This window comes from Lates calcarifer, linkage group LG4, assembly GCF_001640805.2.
Source record: "Lates calcarifer isolate ASB-BC8 linkage group LG4, TLL_Latcal_v3, whole genome shotgun sequence".
Classification (NCBI taxonomy): domain Eukaryota; kingdom Metazoa; phylum Chordata; class Actinopteri; family Centropomidae; genus Lates; species Lates calcarifer.
In genome coordinates this window covers 22646367-22669426 of record NC_066836.1, presented here as the reverse complement: position 1 = coordinate 22669426, position 23060 = coordinate 22646367, and the positions used below count along the sequence as shown (strand labels likewise).

The 23060-nt window shown below is 42.0% G+C and overlaps 2 protein-coding genes and 1 long non-coding RNA gene across 5 annotated transcripts; 1 reads left to right on the top strand and 2 right to left on the bottom strand.

Moving 5' to 3' along the window:
* Positions 1-340: 340 nt before the first annotated feature.
* On the bottom strand, positions 341-14550 carry LOC108884490 (kinesin-associated protein 3). The gene is made up of 20 exons (XM_018678397.2): positions 14393-14550; positions 12519-12650; positions 11988-12145; positions 11714-11775; positions 11182-11323; positions 9894-9993; positions 9672-9796; positions 9189-9287; positions 8706-8884; positions 6977-7139; positions 6737-6837; positions 6517-6625; positions 6213-6325; positions 5908-6073; positions 4814-4939; positions 4567-4665; positions 4323-4408; positions 4074-4230; positions 3656-3740; positions 341-3378 (listed from the first exon to the last, which is right to left on the bottom strand). Exons 1-20 carry the CDS (start codon positions 14419-14421, stop codon positions 3276-3278), a joined length of 2334 nt encoding a protein of 777 aa, XP_018533913.1. The 5' UTR covers positions 14422-14550; the 3' UTR covers positions 341-3275.
* LOC127138961 (uncharacterized) lies at positions 12860-22842 on the top strand. 3 transcript variants are annotated; one of them, XR_007813084.1, is made up of 4 exons: positions 12860-13577; positions 15179-15403; positions 18724-18760; positions 21668-22842. It is a non-coding gene; the product is annotated as an uncharacterized LOC127138961 (long non-coding RNA). The 3 variants fall into 3 exon arrangements; XR_007813083.1 differs by having other exon boundaries at positions 12860-13871; XR_007813085.1 differs by lacking the exon at positions 12860-13577 and adding an exon at positions 14888-15045.
* pdca (phosducin a) lies at positions 16271-18703 on the bottom strand. The gene is made up of 4 exons (XM_018678399.2): positions 18438-18703; positions 17977-18196; positions 17751-17863; positions 16271-16996 (listed from the first exon to the last, which is right to left on the bottom strand). Exons 1-4 carry the CDS (start codon positions 18684-18686, stop codon positions 16808-16810), a joined length of 771 nt encoding a protein of 256 aa, XP_018533915.2. The 5' UTR covers positions 18687-18703; the 3' UTR covers positions 16271-16807.
* Positions 22843-23060: the final 218 nt, after the last annotated feature.

Genomic DNA, 23060 nt, shown 5'->3' with positions numbered 1-23060 from the left:
ACACAGAGCAACATTCATCTCTGGCCACCTGATCAATGTGAGTTGATATTTACCACCTCCTGAGGATCATCTCTTCACCAGCTGGTCTCCACCTGTGTCTGCAGGTAGAGGACCAGAACTGAACCAGAACAGTGAACTGAGAGATGCTCAGGCTGAAAGGTCCGTTCAGTGCATTTGGTCCTAAACTCCACAGGGTGCCTACAATATCCAGGATGTAGGTGTGAACACAGTGTGATAATAAACCAGTCAGAGGTCATATGAAACATGTTTTTATTAAAGACAGACAGACAGAGATGGAGAGTATCTACAGTCCAGTACTGCTTCTGTTTAAGTAGCAGTGAAATAAAAACATAATATACCATCTGTAAATGAACAATAACTTATGATAAAAAAAACAAAACATAACCATGCATCAAATTTTAACTACATGTGCAAATATGCCTAAACATAATCAGTGTCACTGTCCAGCACATACAGTGCGTTTGACTCTCCTCTTCACTGAGGTTCCTGTCGTCCATGGCACAGTATATGTAGTGTAATAATGCTGCCCTGGTTCGCACTGATACCTTCAGACATGGAGCTGGTGTGCAGCCATGTTCAGGGGAACGCAGACACTCATCAGGTTTAAATCAGTACTGAGCTGTGATCCTTGTCAGTTAGTGCACTCATGCTCTTGTAATAAGAATACACAGTCAATAATTACACAGTGAAAACAGTAACTTCCCCCATCAACATGAAACCTAACAGCAGTAATACTGATACAACAACATCCACCCCCCCCGGTCCAAATATCCACCCTCCTCTCCACCCTGACTGCTCTATCCCAACGACTTCAATGAGATTATATACTTCAACATGTAGGATGGTTAGACTTGCATACTACACAATGCACAACCTAAAACTTGTATATCATTATGTATTATGAACATTTAGATGAGTCATCAGTCTGGTGACAGTCATGACTATCAAACTGGAGCTGGGCCTCTGATATGGAGGCAACCACTGCATTAATCATGTGAATCATATAAATGGAAAGAATCAGGTCTGGTGCCTGTTGTGACACACACAGAGTAAATCTGATAAACTGATCTCAGGTCAACTCATCATGTGACACATCAGCCTTAAAAAAAGTCTACATACCAAACCTCCAGACTGCTGCTACCTACGAACACCTGAATCTCTGATGCAACTGTCAGTGGTCACGTTGCATTATGGGTGATGTAGGCACCAGATTTTGACAATCAAAAACTATGTGTGGAAAACAAAGGATGATACAGTGGCTATCGTATGTGAAGCCTTTAGAATGACCTGGGTTTCTGCCAACGAGGACGAGTTCTGGACACAGCTGCTCCAGCTCAGATTCTCAGGTTGTCTGGTGTTAACAGCTCTCTGAGCTCAGTCAGCACAGTCTCTGTTGGAATCATGTTTATGTACAACTGCAACAGCAAAAACATTTTGTATGAAACATAACTGCAACCAGATTCAGGTTCAGGTCTGGATTCTGACTCCACAGGGTGGATTGTGTTTGTCTGGAGTCAGCAGCAGATCTATTCTGATGTTTATAGGATCATTGCTGCTGATCTTCAGCTGGTGGACGACACCCTGACATTATCCTGAAGATATATATGTGTATCCAGGATAAATATCTATCTGTGAAATGAATACAGAAATGGAGGTGATTCCAGAGGGTTCACTAACTTCATACTGAACTGACCAGGAAACAGGTGTATGCTTACACTCAGAGCCTTTTCCTGCCTCGTCAGTGTCAGTCATATAAATGGATGGGTATCTCTTGTGTACAGTGTGATTAGTTCAGTGTGCTTTAAACACTGCAGGTGGTGAGTGACTGAATCATGTTCTGGGTTTGCTGTAGCTGCTGCTGATACCTGCTCCTGTGCAGACCTGCTGCTGTCATGATACAACACACAAAAGCATCCTGTTTATTTACTGTCTCAGCAGCACACAGGCAGCATCAAGTGCTGCTCACTAGGCCTGAACGATCTATCCAGCATATCCAAAACTGAACTAATGCGAATGGTAAAACTCAAAGACTGCGATTATTTTCACAACCCCTGACTCTGACCCTGTGATTAATTATGTCTCATTGTTGTCCCCTGTGACAGACAGTCATGCTCATCAATCAGAAGTGCCAAAATATCAGCACTGTCTGACCCCCCCACACCATAACAGTCATCCTGGGAGAAACACAACAGTATGACAAATGCAAAGTTTTTGCCAAAATGGTTCAGCCATACTGCTCACTGTGGGAACTGTTGGGTTTCTCTCTGTAATGCTGTAAGGTCTAAACCTCACGTTGATTCTATACAAATAAAACTGAACTGAATTAATGATATATGTGGTTTTTACTTCCGCTCATGTTAATACTTGAAAACCTAAAATACTCCATATATATTTAGAATGTGGCACCTGGCGCATAACAAAAGAAACTAACACTTGAAGCTCTCTGCACTGTGTACTGTGAGTCTATATTATAGTGAGTGTAATGCTAAAACAGTGGAGTACTCAGTTCCAGACCAGCTCACATAAACAGACCCTGGGACAGAATCTTGGTCTGGACCTAGGTTTGGACAAAGCCTACAGTGTGAAAGCACCCAGAGCTGTGAGGATCATCAACAACAATGTGCTCATTTTACAGTGACACAAAAACAAACAAAAGTTGTGTAGTGTGTGATAACAAGATGACTGTGTGTAACTTCTAACCTCTCAGATCAGCATGCTGACATAAAGTTATCGGAGTCCAGGTGGTGGTTCTCAAACCCCTCAACAACAGAATGTAAGAAGACATCTGCCTGTCTTTTCAGTAAGAGGAACAAATATTCATTATAACATACAAAACACATGCAAAATCCTATCAACACATATTATCAGACATGTACAGTCTGTTCACATTCTTTAAATGATCTGCTGACACACACAGGATGCAGCATTAGAAGACTGTGGTCAGTGGCTAAGGAAGACTTGACTATATATTTGTCCCAACGTGATGGTGAATGAGTGAAATGGATGAATAATGAAAGGCTGACTGAGTGGAACTGCAGTTTATACAATGACTGATTTAAAACTGCAGTCTGACTGTGTCAGTCTGTCAGTGTTATTTATCTCAGCATTTACCACCACTGTGATGCCTTCAAAGTCACTTGTGACAATGGGATTCTAACAGTGAAAAGTCACTGTAAAAATGTAATAGTGGACATGCAGACTGTGCATGAGGAATGAGTCCAAGTGTTCAACAAAGCAGGCGTGTGTGTGTGCGTCTATGAGTACTGATAGAAGGGCTGTTCGTCAGGTCTGAAGCCATAGGCAGTGGCTGGTCGTCCAGGTGACGAGCTCGTCTGATCGAAGACGTCTTTATCATCTCTGGAAAACAAAGGCAGTCAAATCAACACACTCTGACTTTTATCATGTGGGAAACCAGACAGAGACTGTGATCAAACAGCTGGAGGCCTAATGGTGGTCCTGGAAATGTCTCTCCCTCAGTTAGCTCAATTTAAGTGTATAGCCAGTAATCTCTGTACAGCTGACAGATAATCTGACCACATCCTCTGATTATCAGCTGTTTGAGGGAAAGAGGACAGAGCACTGTCTCCTGTTTGTTGATTACACATCATGTTTGTGGAGTTTATTGTTGACTCACCCTGTGTGGTGTGAGTCTCCATTTTGAGCCTGCAGGTCACTGAAGAAATCTGGGCTGACTGAACCGTCTGCTGGAGTTATTCCATCTACACACACACACACACACACACACAAATAAAACATAGTTTCTTCAGCAGCTCTTCCTTCTAAACCAAAAAAATCTACATAGTCAGTCTTCTCTCAGTGTTGCAAGAAGAGCCAGTGTGTAACACAGCAGTTTCCTTTCTCTACCTGCACCATCTCAGGCTGTTGTCCACTAAAAGCCTGGTGCTAGTTGTAGTATTTGTGCTGTTAGTCAGCCTGGTGAGGACAGTGTGGTCAGAACAGACAGCTGGTTCTGAGGACTTGAACATCAGAGTGGGACAGACTTCCACAGTACAGTGTTTTTCTACATGCACCGTCCAGGGTCTTGTGTGTACCTGCACTGTAGAAGAGATCAGTCCTGTCATTGTCATTATCATAGAGATACGTTTCAGACTCATCAGCCTGACGACTCTCAACCATCTCCAACCACTGGTTGTTATGGAAACGGAACTTCTCTGACTGAATCTTCCCCCCCCACTCCTCATCATACTCCTAGAAGATGAAGAAAAGAGCAAATATGACAACAGCATACAGACGAGGACAGGACCGTGTCTTTCTGTATCTGATTAATGTGACTCACTTACAGCGATAATGTCGAGGGTGTTGTCACACACCTTCCTGATCTCTGCGTTCTTGTCATGCATCAGATCTATCAGGTAGGCCGGAGCCTCTGGACACAGGGTTAAAGAAGAGCCACAGAAATCTTTCCAGGATGGTGGTGTAAGATTTTACAATCTCACCTCATTATAAAGGCCTGACAACCTAACTACAAGATTCTCCTGACTCTTGAACTCAGGGCAGAGACAGAGTGCACTGTGGGAAGGATACGGGTGTCTTTGATGATGACGTCTCGTGTGGCCTGGTGAAAAACCATCTGATAGAAGACGTAGACGATCTGACACACAAACTCATCGTCCTCCTGTTGGGCTGCATTAAACAAACAGTTTATAGAAAATGAGACCTCTCAGCAGGCTTCACATTTAACAATGTCTGACCAGGATCTGGTTTCTTCTCTTTTACTTCACCAGCTTATTACATTAAAACAAAACAACAAAACGAAAGGTGTGTGTGTTACCATTCAGGAGCTCGATCAGCGCGGGAATAATGCCAGATTTAGCCAACATGGCGGCACAGGCATCATCCATGGAAACAGTCCCGATCATTATCACCACCTCCAGGATGAGGTCGTCCTCTGCTGAGCCTGAAACACACACAGATCACATGTTGGTGATTTAGGCAGTCACAGGAAAACTGCAGATGTTGAACAGAGGTTTTTAGACAACACACAAAGCAGCTGATACAAGAACCACTGCTGCAAACTGTTTCTGCACAACTGTTGTTTTTTGGGCTACATAAATGTACAGACCAATAAAAACATATCTTTGCTAAACCAAAATTAACCAACAATATGGGTCTTGTGGCTGTATTAACCATAGCTATATGATCTATATGATCTCATTACGGGATTCCTTGGTTTCAAATAGTGAAGGCTTCACTCCCACAGGCTTAACTGTTGTACAGATGTTCCTTTGATCAAACGCTACTTCTTTTTTCCACCATTACACCCTCAGTGACTGTGGGCAGTTGAATCTCATCTGTCCACAGCATCTGTTTCTAGATCAGTCTGGAGAACCTGTTGTGCGAGCAATACTTGCATTTGCATTGCACTTTTATCTGAAACGTTTCTCAGTCTTCCAGATCTTGTCTTGACTTCCACAGTTCCCCATGACTGCTGTTCCTTGATGACATTTTGGCCTTTGAAAATTTCAAGCCTTCTGCTCCTAGTAGGCATCAATACCACAAGGTCTGAGGAGTCCGAGAATTTGTCATCAGCTGACTCTTGACTGGACTTACATGGTCTCACTGATGATGAGCACTCTAAGTTAAGTCTTTCCCAGTGTGGTTGTGTTTATCTGACAGTTGCCTACTGACTCAGTTGTCATTGTTTAACAGGTAGAGGAACATTTATATGTACCACAGTTACTGTTCAGTTGTTGTCTGTTTGTTAAGTTGTTTATTAAGTTCATGAAATAAAACATTTGAAGAGAGGCTGTCTGTTGTTGTCTGAAGTTTGTTTTTTTTCTTCAAAAATCTACAACTCGCTCAGAGAAGGCAGAACTACTGTAACTGTGCTGTACTGTATTCTCTGATCTAAAGTCTAATTAGTACCTGGTTTGAGTCTGTCTTTGAGGTAAGGTACCAGGTTGTACTCCTTCAGCACCAACTCCCAGTCCAGGTCAGGGATGGTGAGGTTGGCCAGCGTCCCGAGACACTCCAGAACCCACTCCTCCTCCTCCTCTGCACGGATCTCTGCCGCCAGGTCACCGACGTAGTCCTGAGATACAACCAGACAGAGAAGACACATCACATCACAGGACACAAACCTACATCTACTGTGAGCTCTGTTACACCAATACCAACAACATTCATGTCTTCAACTGTTTGGGCTTTCTGGGAGAGATACTGTGACTCACTATGAAGAGTGCTTTGGTTGGTCCATCGTGTTGTGAGATGTTTCTGATCATCTTCATCAGCAGGCAGTCTTTCATCTTCAGAGCTCTCTTCATGAGCATCTTCAGCCCATTTCCTCCAGACAGAGACAAACATAGCATTATCAATCAGTTAAACAGGACTGTACTCACACAGAGCTCTGCACCTCAGCCTGAGACACAGTCAAGGCTTCAACACCGCTAACAAAGAATGGAAAATCTACTGTCAGTTCATTCTTGGTGCTATCATCACATATCAAAGGATTAAATGCAGCTCAGATAAATATACCTTCACAGATAAGTTGTGCGTTTCTCTTGTTTGCAGCCAGGTTGATGCAGATGGAGATGAGCTCAGCTTCAATTTCCTCCTCACCACACTCAAACAGCATCTGCATAAGCTAAACACAGACACACAGACAATTTTACCTCTCACTTAACAACTATCACAGTGAGTGTGACAGGTAAATTCAGCTCTTCATATACTTTTAGTTAGTTCGAGATGACTGTACCTGAGGTATGCAGTCAGTGTAAACAAACATGCCCTTGAAGCGGTCGTCGATGCTGATGTGATACAGAATACGCATGGCCACCTGACGGTTGTTCTCATCACCTACACGACAACAGACGTCAGTTAGCTTATTTTTCTACTCATCAAAGATCAATAACACCTGGTAAAACGTCACCATCTGACAATATCATATCACTGTGTATGCTGCATGCCACTGTATTGTGTTAGTGTGTACATGTACCCAACAAGTCAGTCAGTTTAGGTAACAGTCCAACTTCCACCATCTTGGCTCTGAGTCCAGAGTCAAATGAGAGGTTGAGCAGCAGACGCAGAGTCAGGTTTAACAGGTCTTCATGGTCACAGGGAACCAGACGAGCCAGTCGCTCTACAGTGTCCACCTCAGCCTGCAAATCACACACAGAGACATGAGACACTCACACTCATTCTGAGGGTAACACAACAGACAGATCATTCAAAACGCATTCAAACACAAAACCAGAGCTGAGAGTCTGTGGTGTGATCATTCATCTAAAAAGGGAAGACAACACAATTTCACTGCAACAAGTGACACAGATGCACTCACTGAGCACTTTATTAGGAACACCTGCTTATCCATGCATTTATTCAATCAGCCAATCATGTGGCAGCACATAAACCCCCAGAGATCCAGGTCAGGAGCTTCAGTTAATGTTAACATCAAACATCAGAAACATGTGACACATTCTCTGACTGTGACATGATTGTTGGTGTCAGACAGGCTGGTTGGAGTTTTTCAGAAACTGTTGATCTCCTGAGTGGAGCCAAAAACAAAAACCATCCAGTGAGAGAGGTCAGAGGTCATGGTCAGACTGGTTGGAGCTGACAGAAAGGCTACAGTAACTCAGATAACAACTCTTTACAACTGTGGTGAACAGGAATGAACAACAGCTCCAACCTTGAGGTGGATGGACTACAACAGCATCAGACCAGTGACAGTGATGATGACATGATGCGATGCGGTCATGTCGACATGGAGCAGAAACATGTGGTATCATCCATAACACTACTAAACTGATTAAAGTAGACACGGAAAAATCAACTGGTTTGACAAGTCATCCATCTAATTTGTAACAGAGAGGTGAATTGTTGAGGTTGTGGAATCGTCTTGTTCAACTGTCAGAGGAAAGACTGACCAAAAAAGATTTTTAACTGGCATCGTGCAAATGGCTATCCTTGGTCACGAGAGGCTCATATAGTACTCTCTATTACTGAGTTTAGCTTTGACTTCGGGAATAATCTACAGTGTAATATAAATATAGTTAAACAAAAACTGTTAAAAGTTTGTATACAAGATTGGAAGCCAGAAATGTATATGAAGCCAAAGCTTAGAAATTATATTCAAATTAAAGATGATTATTTTACAGAAAGTACACAAAATTCAATTTAAAGAAACCTAAAGATCTTTATGTACTCAGTTAAGAAATGGTACATTACCTCTGTGGGTGGGTAGATACAAAGGAACATTTGTATTATATTTTACTGCCCCCTGTATTTTGATCTGAGAAAATGTTTTTTTGTTTCAACTGAAGAACCCTGACTTGTTTTGGTTGTCTGATGCAGTTATATTAAATTGGCTTTTTAAGGTGGAAATCTTTGCTTTGGCAGCTGACACAAAAGGCTCTGTACCCACTTTGAATTTATAGAAAAGTCCATTTTTATTTTTATTTATTAGTCATCATAGTGATTGTTCAGTGTCTTGTAAGTCCATATGGGCTGGGCACCAGAAGGTGCAAGACACTTCAATAAAATAATCAATCAATCGATCAATGTAGACTGACTGCTGCAGTGACATGTTTTGAAATGACTCAGTATCTCCAGGTTTCAGTGAAAATGAAAACTTAAAAAGAGGTTTTAGCTTCTTCCAGTGTTCCTCCTCTCACCATGAATCTAATCTGATACGATGAATTCTTCAGCACATCTCTCCAACTCACCATGTCATTCTTGTTCTCCAAGAAGATGGACAGTTTTTTGAGGAATGAAACCACCAGGACCAGCAGCTCCTCATCATCCCGGTCAAGAACTTTGACCAACAGGCCGACGATGTTTTTATTCCTCATCTTCAGCTCCGTCCTCGTATCCTCAGCGAGGTTCAACAGGAGGTAAAGAGACACTAAGAGATGTGAAGGTAAAAGAAACCGATACAGAGAGAGAGAGAGAGAGGAAGACCGGAGGAACGACATTATCACAAGTAGCTTTGACCAACTCATTCCTCGGTTACAGCTCTCAGGAAAACTGAGAATAAACCTATGACCTACTGCTGCTGCTGGAGATAATGTGGTAATGATTTAGCACTAATCTACAAAGTGGTGCATCAAATCTGAGTTGACATCACAGCAGAGAACAGAAGCAGCTGTGTTGCTGTTGCTGCTGTGTGACATTAACCCCATCCTCTGAGAGATGGAGAGGCAGCCTACCTCTGAGCAGCTGCTCCTGTTTGGCCAGAAGGCCTTGGTATTTCCTCAGAGCTTTCTCCTGGTCTCTTCTCAGAGAGCCGTTCTCTGGTGCTGACTCACGTACACAACAAAGTGTTAAGGAATGTTGTACACACACACACACACACACACACACACACACACACACACACACACACACACACACACACACACACACACACACACACACACACACACACACAAATAAGTCAGTGGGTTAATTACACTACTCACAATAAGTTAGGGATATTATAAGAGACTCAGTGGATGTCATACATACATTCAGAGATAGGGGGGGAATTGTATTGGGGTAATAGACACACCTCATTTTGTGTTTTCCACATAATGGTCTCACTGTGTACAGTGTGCCTTACATATTGGGGCACTCATGTAAATAACAATATCCCTAACTTATTGTGAATAGTGTACATAGGGATGGTCAAATGACAGCAGATAAAAGGATATAAGCTTTATTTTTCTTGCGTAGCTCCTCACACCAAACATCATGTCTCTTCAGCTCGTGTTCCACCACACTCATACACAATGCACCTATTTTATAATGACTCACCACTCCATGGAACTGAGAGAAACTGGATAAAAGGAAAGGAGATGGTGAAGCACAACAGTGAAACATACTAACTCACAGAGGAGTGTGGGCTGGTGTGTGTGTGTGTGTGTGTGTGCTACCTAGAGAAGCAGAAGAAGATGTAAATGATGATGGTTGCCAGCTCTACACTCTGCTTCCAGTCCTCCCTCAGTACTCTGGCCAGAGCACCCAGAGCTGCCTCTACACACAAACACACATCAGCTTTCAGATGAAGACTTACAGGCAGCAGCTGTGTTTATACATCCCTCACACATCTGAATGTAGTGGATTTACCTGAGACTGCTGCTGACACCACCTGTTTGTTACAGAAACAGCTACAGTGGATGTTTATTTTACCTGAATGTTTTAGGCCACGACAGAAGTTTCTCATGTTTGTATAATATATGTGTCACAGTCAGCTTCACTTTTGTTGATTTATTAAAAAAGTAATGTTGGCAGGAAAACATGTTGCAGCTATTGTATCTTAATTTCCATTACTGACAGTAGTGGCTTTCATTCACACTTTAACGCTGCACCAGATGAAAAGGTCAGTGTCTGTGACGATGTTTGGATTCAGATTAACTTAACTAATGATGCAGCTGAACAAAATGACACCCGGTCTTCACTTTTTGATGAACACGAACATGCAAGACTTTCCCTAAAAACAGTAAATAAAAATAATCGTCACTTATGACCCAGTAGAAGTAATAGGACAGTGTATTTATCAGCAGAGACTCTGCCCTCTGCCTGGATTTTATCTTCCTCTTGTTTTGCTGTGCTCAGCATGTTTCTAGGTTGCAACAGTGGGGGTGCAGTCCCCAGCAAATAACAGTGCAGGGTATGAGGACGGGACATAGCGACCAGGTTACATCTCTGTCTCCGTCTCTGTCCCCACTCTCTGTCAGTGTCATGGAAGTATTAAGAGCTGCAGGTCTGTGTGTCTGTCTGACTGAGCTTGGGCTGTGTTCAGTCAGAGTCCAGCAGTGTGGCACCTTCCTGCAGGGCTGTGTGGAGCTGTGTGTGTGCCTATTTGCACTTTTGAACTTAGTCACTGTCAAACAATCACAGAATAACTTCTCTGATTTGCTGTTTTGTTCTCATGAACGCTGCTCCCTCTCTTTATTCACTCTCTAGCTCGCTCTACCACTCCTGCTCTCTCTCTCTTTCTCTCCTTATTGCAGATCCTGCAGAGTAAACCTTTAAGCACCAAACATTAGGGTGAAGTATACCTTGCCTTGAGATGACTTTTGTTGTGATATGGCACTATATAAATAAAATTGAATTGAATTGAAACTGAATTGAATACCACTGGATAAGTAATTAGAGCGTGTGTGAAAATGTATGTCTGAGCTTCTTTGTTGAGCATTAACAGGCAGAATGGAAGCAGACCGTTGTGTAGCAGCTCCTCCAGGTTGTCAGGGTTGCGGGCGAGCTGCAGAATGAGAGCAGAGCCTCTGATCTTCTCAGGGATTCCTTCATAGAGCAGCTCAACATACTCATCCACTCTGGTTATACTGGCTTCCTCGTTTAACTGCACAGACAAATATGAACACACTGTTACTGACTGATAACAAGGCATGGCACACTACTGCAGTACGATTAACATGACATTAGACTAAACAGAAAGAAATCAGTGGGAATGATACAGAGGCCTCATATTTGGTGCCACTGTAAATCTAGAGTCAGCCCAGCACAGTCACAACAACAACTTGGATCAGGTAAGCAATCAGTCATGAAATCAGGAAACTTCTCATCACAAATGCAAGCGTATCAAACAGTGTTCCTGGGTTTAGTTGGCAGCGGTGCATTCAGAAAGCTGCTGGTGTTCAGAGTTAGAGAGCTGCAGAACATCCATGAGAAATACAGTGAGATCAGAGTGAGCTGGCTGTGACAGATGAAGAGACAGAGCTGTGTCTGTTACCTCCAGTCCTTCAAACGGTGTCAGCTCTCTGGGTTTCACTGTTCTTTTCTCTTTCTTCTCCACTGGTGACACAAAAACACAAACACCCAGAAAGCTTTGACTCATTTATTAAATGGTTAATGACTCTATTAGATACTATATATCTACACATCTACACACTGATCTAATGCTCCATCCCTCTGTTCCTTTACATGTTTACTGTTTCCGTCCATACTTGGATGTTTTGTGTGGGTGACTCTTTCAGCGAAGGTGTAATACTAAAGACATGACTCACCTTTGCCCTCCACTGGGGATGATTTCCTGTTCTGCAGGTAGTAAAGGAGCTGCTCCACCTGGGGCAAACGGGACGGGGGGATGAGCTTACACTCCTCCACCACTTTCTTGGCTAATGCTCCCACATCCGTACTGGGTGAAAGACTTTTCACACGGATTCTGGAGGGAGGGAGAAAGGACACAGAGAGGGGAGGCTGACTTCACCCACTGCCTCAGCTCTGAACGAGTTTATAAGAACACAGGCCTGAGTTATTCATTCTAATTTACAGCCATTTAGACCATTATCTCTATCTGTCTAAGGATGGGCCTGTGGTATAAAGAAACCTGTCATTACACAATGAAAAATAAATTCTCTAGCAACGACAGATTTTAAGAAGCAGTCTAGATGGACAGGAGTGACAGAAGCTGCCTGAAGAAAACTAATAAAACATAAAAACATAAATGAAAAGAGGCAGAAGAGAGGAGAAACAATGGAGATCTGGAGGATGTAAGACAGAACAGGACCTGTGTGGAGAAAATCAGTCCTACTCACATTTTCTGTCCCTCCTTTCGTTCGCCCAGCATGTGACCTCCACCCTCTCCCAGAATAGATGCTTCAACCTCATAGTGCACCACGAGGGCCTTCTCTGTGGGATGAACATCTAAACTTCCCGCAGTCACTTTCCTTTGGGTGAAGATCAGCAGACAATAACTCAGACATTCATACTTTGTTCTGGAACTTTGTAAACTCATGTTACATTTTTACATAGATATTAAAGAATACACTGGGCTCTGCTTAGTGGCTTAATCTGCAGTTTAAATATGACACCAGAATGTATTTAATTAAATCTATATCAATTAAAAAAAAAGCTTATGCTGATGCAAAATCACTATACTCTTCAGCACATCATCAACATCATGGCTTGACACACTGTGTTAGATTTTAGATTTGTATCAGCTAACAGGTAGCTAACAGCTTTGAACATTTCTCCTCATCGTCTGTTATAACACCCGACGGTGGAAACATGACCTGCTGGAATATCCTCCAGTCTAATGTCTCAGTGACTGTCGCCCTCCTGATCACCTCTCATATCAGCCACTGCACCACTTGCTTTAGAGAGATGTTTTTGTAGCATCTAACTTCTGAACCTTTCCCTCTATTTCTGTCAGTAGGGGCTGCTCTGACCACATGTCACTGATAGATGCCCTTAACATCTGTTCTGGGTATGACCACTGACTGCCACCTTTGCTCTTTCTCTGCTAATTTCTCACAAAACTGAAGTCATTTTTGTCAGTGTCAAACATGACTTCAGTCTTCATATTGGTCTTCCCTGTCCACATTTCAGACATTTAACTTTCAAATTACTAAATAAGAACTTACACACACTGACCTGATGTGTTGATAGAGCAAATAAGAAAAAAAAAAAACTAATAAACAAACAGAGTTGTATATTGTTTGGTTCTTAACTGTCAGGCCAGTAACAAGTAAAAACTTCACTGTCGTAAACATTAATCCATTATTCACCTGAACATCAACAGCAACATGCAGAGGGACACGCCCAGAGACTGGCTGGTTAAGCTAATGGGCTAACATGTTCCTCCATACAGTCAGGTAATTCGAACCACTAATTCAGCTCAGCTCACAGTGTTAACTACCAGAGAGTCAATCAGTTCAACATCGGATAGCTCATCAGTGAGGCACTTTCATCGGTCACCGTTTACCGGTAGCTTACCAGCTAAGCTAACTGTGTGTATCCCAGCCTCCTCTATTGAGTAATGCAGTGCCAAACCCCCTTTAACAATCCGCCGGTTAACCGGTGCTGTGTTTACCAGACATTACACGGCTAAGCTGAGAAATGAAACGGATAGTTTTTATTTTTTATTTTCTTGTGGGGAATTCGGCATGGTATGGCAATGATTTACCAAGATAAGTTATTTGATTTTAATTAATTCAGCGCTGTCTTCAACGAAGAGTCGGTTTGTGAAAGATGTGATTGGGGTAGCGAGCCCAGGGTGTAAAGTCGTATTTTTTCAGGTATGTGACTTATCTGTGGATTATATATATATGCCGAATTAATTCGTTGGTCATAGTGGTTCATAAATGCATGCAAGTCATCTTAAGCTTTGTACCTGAGTTTCTTGGAGAGCAAGAAAACATGAAATTGCCAATAGTTTGACCAGTAATTGGTTTAAGCCCCTCTTTGTGCGACAGAGCTACATGCACCTGGGCTAACAATATATGATGGACTGTAAATGACAACACACAAGCTACATGGTCTCATCCAGGTGCTTGTTATAATACCTACTTAATCTGTGTTAACATGCAAGAGACACAGTAAGGTTAACGTTAGCTAGCTAGTGCTACTTTTCCAACAAAATATTGACCTGAAGTCATGTTACAGTCCTGTTAGCTTTGTTTCGTCTCACCGTTTGAGGTAGCGTGCGTCATCCTGCATCTTCTCAGGTTTGATGCTTCAGGTTTTAAATGAATTTAACAGCTCGATCACATCTAATGAATCTCCCAAATCACGACCGAACAAATAAGTGTGCTAGCACCACTGTCAGGACAGCAAGTGGACTACAAATATGGCGCTGATCATCTCGCCTCCTTTGTTTTTTCCTAAAGCTGAAGTCTGGCAGGCAGCATTTCTTCGTGTGCTGCGTGCAAGTGCTGCCTGAGTTCATCGATAAGATTAGAATTACACCGTAACCACAATCTTAACCATAGTTAGCCATGACTTTTGACCATCTGCACACCAACACCGTTTGAACTGTACAGCAGATTGAGAGGCTGCGGTTGCCTGAGAGGCTAAAATCGGGGAAAAACTGTCTCATGTCCCCAGCTGTCAGCCTCCAAGCAGATCTGAAACACAGGTCAGAGTTATGGTCAAGTTAGGCTCAGTCTTTGAAATAAAGACACACAAATAAAGCTCTATCACAGGTGTCACAGTTAGACTATCTTTCTCTCAACCTTTCAGGTGCATAGTGACTTTAAATACAGATTACCTCACATACCTTGATGACTGACTTGTGACCATCACTGCATGGTCATCATGGTCATCATGGTCGTTAGTGCTGAGGTAAGAGGTCTGGCTCAGTTCATGATGAATTGCGCAGACTACAGAAACTGCACATTGCATATTATTTTTTGTTCTGTCCTTTAAACTGCATTTTGTGACACTGATGATGATGAATAGTCCTTTTTATGCTTAGGGCTGTTCAGTGGAGTGCAGCTAGGTGATGGGGGATCCTCGCCCTGATGCAGGGCCACAGAATAGATTCAGCATGGCCCTCACTGAAGTCAGTCTAAGAGTGGGAATGACACTCTGCCTCACCTGCCTACGTGGGCCCCAGACCGGCCCCAGACCAGCCACCATATACCTACAACCTCCTGATGGTGTGGACCCCATCAACCAGGACCACCCTACAGGCAGATCTGTGAGTGAGGTCATCACACAGCATTTTAAAATGACACACAAGAAGCGGGTTCTATTCTTCAGTTGTCTTTTGTTCTCTTGCTCCTGGGAACAAAGGAAAATCTAAATTTCTGTTTGTTTCCCATGTCTGGAAATATATAAAGTTAATTTTTTCTTGTTTTTGTACTTAAACTACACTTTTTAAATGTGTAGTTAATATGGAGTTGTGTGTTTCTCCTGTAGAGAGGCATCACTCTTCTCCAACCTGAAACAAAGGTTGTAGTATGGTTTATGTATGTTACAGCTGAGAGAATAAGATGAAAACTGTTAGAACCACCATGAGAATACACCTAAGCAACACATTCATTTTAATGGAATACACAGTGTTACAGTCCGATCTGCTGAATGTCCTGATGAGGGGGTAGTGATATTATCAGCCTATTAACGCAGTCACACAGTCTGTGGTTGTGTGTTATTCAGCAGCTGCAGCGGTGCGGCTTTTGGCTTATGGATTGGATTATGTGTTTAATTTTCTCAGATTTTATCTGATATTATAGTGACACTAGACTCTCCATATTTGTGATTGGTCATATGCTTCAGACTCTACCTCTTTTATGTGAACATGGCTAAATTGTCAAAACCTGGGCTGACTGACTGAATCATGTGACCGCTGAGTGTGACTGTGGTTGTTAGGCTCAGTGAAGCCAGATAATGAAAAGATATCCTGGGTATGTTGAATTTGCTTCATAATACAGGCCTCTGGTGTTGTCTGTGGTAGAGACTGGCACAGGCGGCCTTCATCAACTTCATGGAAAAGTTGGTTGGTTTCCTGCAGTTTTACATTATTCACTGTTGTGGTAAATAAACATATTGCCACATAAAAACACACAGAGTGCGTTTAGATTGAAGTGATAATGGCTGCAGTATCATATCATAGGATCTGACCAATGTACCTTGAGGGTTTTTTCCGACCTATAGTCATCTACACAGTCAGACACAAAAACAGAGCACTGTGGTAAACATCTTTAATCAGAGAGCTAGGATACATATAACAGTGTTTCAGTACAGACGTTCAAATCAGCATGTGATTTACTGCTAACTGTTTCTAGACACAATCCACAGTCAGTATGTGCCACTGGATATTTACTATTGTCTGTGTTCTCTGTCCGTGAGTGTGTGTGTGTGTGTGTGTGTGTGTGTGTTTCCTTATTGGAAGGTCCCTCTGTCTTCCTCCACTTCTTCCCTGACTTCCTCTCCTCAGCTGTCCTTGCCTTTTCTCCTTCACTCTTATACCTCCTCTTCCTGTTTCCTCTCTCTCTCTCCTGTTTTGGGTTCCTAGCTTTTTATTCTACTACAGTTCCTCTTTTTTTCTCTTTTTCCCAATTATCATCCTTTTCTCTTTTCTCCCGTCTCTTTCCCTCTCCTTTTATTCTACATCCCCTCCCTCATCTTCATCTTCAGCACATGCTGTGAAGTCCTTTTCAGGCAAGAGGCCATATTCATTGAGAAACGCCTCCACATCCGTTGCAAAGAACTCCTCACTGAGGTGTTTGGTAACAGACAGGAAATTACCCAGTAGCTCACCGGCCTTGTACACCAGCAGAGCAGGAAGAACCTGAGAGCAACAGGAGATGAAGTCAGTTTCTGCACCTGAAAACTGAGCTGATGTAATATGTTTGTACCTTTGGACATTAAGCTAGTTTAGTTTATTGTTCTCTAGGACGTTCCCTGTCAGACACTGACAACATATTACAGAGACAGATCTGAAAAAACACATGGTGCATCACAATCAAAGTGATCAGGAATTCACATTGTTTTGTTGCTACGCTGTCAACTTTCCATTCTGATACATGCAGTTCATAACAAGTGTTTCTGTTATTTAACCTACCTTAATTGATATAAAGGGGGTGGACAAAATAATAGAAACACCTGTCAGTGTTAATGCAGCCTCCACAAAGCATCAAGCTGATTTAACACCTCCCTGAAACTGAATAAACCATCTAATGAGGGAGGATTGTTACAGGACTGTTGGATTAGATTGTGTTTGCTTTAACTAGTCACACAACAGATGAACACATAGAAAAGCAGAGTCACGTGATTTTCTGTGACATCAGTGTTTTTTTTTGTTTTTTTTTAAATCGTCATCAGTCTAATCTTGTAGTTAAGTTACTCTGGACATGCATACAGGAACTGGACTTTAAGTTCCTTTGGTTCCATAGTTCCTGGAATTTCAGTCAATGCCATGTAATGATGCCAACACTTAGACCCGTGCCTCATGCACACGGTCTGTGAGGTGTTCACCTCTGTTAACCTAACGTCTGATAACACTGCCTTATCAGTTTCTTTGCTGTTTTGACCAGTTCACTGACCTCAGAGGAGAAGCGCTCAGCAGCACCTGTCGCCACAGCATCAATGCGACAGAATTTAACGCTGGAGTACTCTGAAGCCAGACAGTCCAGACATGAGTTCAACTGCTCACAGCCTGTCAGTGGACAGATAATACATCAACAGCTATCAGTAAGCAGCACTGAGAATAAATGGATATTTCAGGAGTATGGCCTACATGTTGCAGCATGTAAGTTGTGGTCATAGTACCTTTGACACCGTGCTCGTAGATGTGGACTACCACCAAAGTCAGCCGATGTTCCTTCTCTATGACCTCCAGGAAGGCTTCTCCACTCTCGAGCTCATGCACTGCCTCAAACTTGGGTCCGAAGCTCAGGCGCTCATGCATTTCCTGCATACACTGTTTTCTGTAGCGTTTCAGACAGCGCTCATCCTCTTCTTGGATCAGTTCATACTCCTGAACGCTCATCTACAAGAAAGGAAACATGTTACTGCTTTGCTTTGCAGGACACAGGAGACTGTTGCAGTGTGGACACTACATATTTCTTTGTGTGCAATTCTGTGTCTTGTAAATGTTTGTTACCTCTCTGTTTGTTTGCATCTTTTTGTTTCTGGGACAGTCTGTCTGAGACAGTCCATTGTTATTAACTAAAACACATGTAAATGTAATGTTTCAGAGTGTGGGAGGTTGTGTGAGTGTTTCCCTCCACCTTTCTGTTGACTCTTTCCTTGTCATCCTCTCGGGGAGTGGACATTTGTCTCAGTAGCTCTCTCTTGTTTTGAGGGACCGTCTGATCCACACTGTCCAACTTAAACCTTCGCCAGTCATTAATTACACCTTTTGGACCTGTAATTAAGAAACAATCACAAACACATGACCTCACAAAGACATGCTGAAATATAATGTACAGCTGAACCAGCAGTGAACTCTTAATGAGCCCTGATCCTGTCTGCTGCATTTGTCTAATATATATCTCTGACCTGTGTGATTGGCAGGCAGGTCGTCTTCATCCTGGGTGGGGCCGGACATCCTGTAAGTATCCTGTAACACACACCACACACACACACTGAGTAACCTGAGCAAGTGATGTGATGTACCTGATGAATGCCATGTTACAAATCCATCTTAACTCCAACTCTCAGTACTGAAGGTTCATGGCCAAAGGGTGTTTGTGGGGCAGTTCACCACTTTTTTTTAAACTCCACCTCAGTCCCTGTCCTACAGGCCTGCCTCTGGATAATACTTATTAATATATGTATCATATGTATGGGTCAGAGTGTAACTCTGTTTGAGTGTGGATCAAAGACCAAAACAAAGAGGAGAAGATTATTTTCTGATTCAGCCATACTGAACAGTGTCACACATCCAAACCTGACTATCTGCAACATTTATTGTGTGCACATATGCATGGGTCCACACAGTTGTCACAGCCACTTACTGTGAGCCAGGCTGACGTTTACTTATCAGATTATGAGGAGATTACCAGGAGTCTGACACATCCACATGCTGAGGACATCTTAGTATGTATGTGCATGTGTGTGATGTTACATCATTTGATAGCTTTGCCTCTCACACTGTTTGTCGTTTTGTACGCCAAAAAAAGTTTTGCTCTGTTACTGTGATTCTAAAATGTTAAGATTGACCTCTGACCTCTAGTGACAGATAGAGAGACTTCACTGGTCACTCATTAAATAGATCATGTAGTTGTAGTTGTTAGATACAGTTCTGGTACTGTCAAGTCATTATATTTGGGTTCTTCACACACACACACACACACACGCACACACACACACACACACACACACAAAACCTCTTTCTCCTTTGTCAGAGTTACCAGTGTATTGTATGAATTTTGCTGTCTGATTGTAGATAAACATACAGAATTGTGATGTTACAGTTCGGTGCAGAGGGTTAGGTTTTGGGGGGTTAGGGTCAGGATTGAGGTTCGGGGGTTAGGGTTAGGTGCACCAGTACTCTGAGTATGAAGGAACACACTCATGAGGAAACCATTTCTCCTCTGCATACACTGGTAAAAGCTGCAGTGCCAGCTGATACAGCTGAGTCCTAATTAACTCTCCGTCAGCCACAGGCTGCTAATTCCTGCATGTTATCAAAGTCAAATATTTGTTGCATCGTTGGTTTAAACAATTCAAATGCAGTTAAGAAAGTGGACTTTAACCCTCCATGTGACAGTTTTACTCATTTTATAACATGACGTGAAAAGTATATGGATAAAGTATTTAAAGTAAATTCACTGTATAATATATGTATATTAGCAAATGATTTAACTAAAGTGATGATCATGTAAGCATATATGTACATATATCACTCAGAAGAAACATCTCTGAAATCAAGACAACAATGTAGTAACAATAAGACAGACAGACAAAGTAATGTATATATACAATCAACTTTTCCAGTAGCAGTTGAATGTGGAGAAATTACATGTCTACCAGCAGAACCAAAGAAAAGAAAAAAGCTGTAACACAGACAGATGATAGAGTATGAGACATCATCCTGTCCAGATATCTACCGAACACAGACAGAAACTGTTACCTTTGTGTCTTCAGTGAGAACCGGTGGCTGTCAGCTTTATGGCTGCTCAGTTTCTGACAGCTTATTTACTCTGTTGAATCTGTTTCCTTCTGTCAGTGCAGTCATTCACTGGGTAGTGTGTCCACAGACACCTGACAGGAGAGAGGGGAACGCCAGATTAGAGAAGGGTGGGGAGAGAGATGAGGGAGTAAGCTTTATCTTCACTCTCATCCTCATCATCACTGTCACTATAATACAATGTCTAATATGATTAGTTATAATAACAAGCTCAATGCTGTGGATTGACGACAGCAAGGTAGTCACAAGTAGAAGAACACATTTTCAAATTCTCAATTATAAGAACCAGCTGAGATAAAACCAGATATACTGGTCTAATACTTCAGCACTGTAACTGTTAATGAGTGAGTGAAATAAAGGACACCTGCCATTTCTTTAATCGGTGGATAGTTTAAGATTCAAAATTTAGCGCCAGTTGTTGTCTGTTCCATATGTTTGTTTTCACAGCCATGTACAGGAATATATAATCCATCCACTGTGTTGTGGTTCTGCTCCAGGGTCTCTGCTCAGCCCTGGTTCGATGCTGTTGTGATATAAATATCAGAGAGATAAACATGCTTATGGTGACTGACTTCATCACTGTCAGAACTTCCTCTTGTTAGCCCTGGTGTCCTATGCACTATATTTTTTCATCCTCAGCTGAGGTCTAGGTGACTGCTTCATACAACTTTTAGCCACAGCAGAGACCATGTTGACCAGCCGTGGTGAAAGGGCTTCATCATTGTCCACTGGTTTAGCTGAATGGCAAAGTCAACTTTGGGGACAGAACCTTTAAAAAATATGATAAGCAGACATCAAACTACTCTTCTTATCTTTGATGAAAACGTATGGATGGTATGATGGGGGTTTGTGACTGTAAAAAACTGTGTCTGAGATGAAGTGAATGCATGAGTGGACTGTATGATAATTTTATGATAGCTCTGTTGCCTCACAGCAACAAGGTTCTGCATTCAGACCTGTGCCCACCTGCAGCCTTTCTCTGTGGTGTTTGTTCTCCCTGTGTCTGCGTGGGTTTTCACTGGTTGCCTCAGTTTCCTCACACAGTATAAGTACATAACATTATGTTAATTCATTCAGTCATGCACAAATTACATTAAAGTCATTATGGAGTAAATCGTTGCTTGACATTTCTCTCCTAATGCTCCAGCTGCTTCTCCTCAGCTCTTTCTATCTCTTCCTTTGGAAAGAAGTTTTATATTCTTCCATGTAGCTGCCAGCTAGCCATTATTGGTTCATATCATAGCATGATATAATATGATATATATAATAAGGAATGATACCAAGTTTAGATTTTTATCAATGAATGTCTATGATTTCAATCTGCAGGTGTAGGTGGCTGTGCAGTGTCCTCAGGCTTTCAGTCAGACCACCCGTCACTCCTCTCCAGCTCACCCCTCTCATCCATATGTGGTTACTTCTGGTTTCAAAAAAACAAGATAGCGATGGCCAAAATGTTGAACTTGAGGCTCCAAAATGCTAGTCCTCAAACAAATGGGTGACTGTATATATGAATTATAGTGCATTGATTTTTTACAGGAATAAGTAGAACCAGTGAATAAGAACAGCCTGAATGGTTAACAGTGGAACACTGTTTTATATGTGATTCTACATTTACCAGGCCAGTCAGCTGGGTACACCACTCTCTTTAAATCTGCTTAACACCAGAAGATATTCACACAGGTATAGAACAAAAGGAACGACCAGTTACCATCAAAGCTGATCTTGGAAATATTGTTTCCAACTACACACAAATCTCATATTAGTTCTAAAGGTAGGAACATTTTATCCAAACCATCTCACAGGCTGTCGTGACAACATTCATCCAGTAGATGTCACTTTGTGACTGAAATAAGAGGGCGCTGCCTTACATCACCTTCCATTAGGAATACAGCAGCTTGTTACATATTATTACAGAGCAGTATGAACACCACACTGTTAACACACTAAACATACTGTTAACTACTACATCTTAAGTTGTTTCTCCTCCTGGTGTTGATGTGACAACTGTGACTTCTGCAGTACTCTGTACTGTACACTGTTTTCATCCTGTTGTAAAAAGCTGCAAACTTCTGACATCAGAGACAAGTCATGAGAGCACTCTTTCTAAATGACAAACACATCAATCTCTGTCAGTGACTGAAGTTATTTATGCATGGCATGTGGGAAAAGTCAAACACAGGATGGAGACTTGCTGCATCTGTTGACCTATGAATGATTGTGGTGGGGATGTCAGACTGCAAAGATACACAAGCTTAGAGATACCAACCACATACATCTATGTAATAAAACCATACCTGGACATAAAGCATACTGCATGTGTAGCTTATATGAAACTATGAAGATTTTTCTTCCGTGTAAAAATTCTGTGGAATGTGTTGTGAATACATGTGTTTGATGGGCTGATTCTCAAAGCTGCATATTTGATGCTCTACATGTAAGAACTGATGATATAGCTTGTCTGATAAAAAGCTTATTACTAATATGAATCCACATGAACTCAAACTCTTGCTTCTGACTAAAAGACATTCATTCCTCCTCTGGCTTTTATTGAATTTTCAACCAGACTGCAGTTGATCCCTTGTTTTTATGATGGCCTATTTATGATAGTAGTTAGTTTAAAAAACTTTTCTTCTTTAATGCCTGGTAAAGCCTGATGTAGAGAGCTATAACATATATAAAGAACTCATTGTGAGAGCATTGTGAGATTGAACTACGTTAG

Excerpts from the sequence above, each read along its gene's own strand:
- pdca (XM_018678399.2), bottom strand. The coding sequence starts at position 18,686 with ATGCAGCAGACAGGATCAGGGCTCATTAAGAGTTCACTGCTGGTTCAG. Across the intron at positions 18,197-18,437 it reads AGGAAAGAGTCAACAGAAAG|ATGAGCGTTCAGGAGTATGA; the intron begins GTGGAGGGAAAC and ends CCTTTCTTGTAG. Across the intron at positions 16,997-17,750 it reads CTGAGCGCTTCTCCTCTGAG|GTTCTTCCTGCTCTGCTGGT; the intron begins GTCAGTGAACTG and ends TGTTGCTCTCAG.
- LOC108884490 (XM_018678397.2), bottom strand. The coding sequence starts at position 14,421 with ATGCAGGATGACGCACGCTACCTCAAACG. Across the intron at positions 12,651-14,392 it reads GACGCACGCTACCTCAAACG|GAAAGTGACTGCGGGAAGTT; the intron begins GTGAGACGAAAC and ends CTTCACCCAAAG. Across the intron at positions 7,140-8,705 it reads TGGAGAACAAGAATGACATG|GCTGAGGTGGACACTGTAGA; the intron begins GTGAGTTGGAGA and ends TGTGATTTGCAG.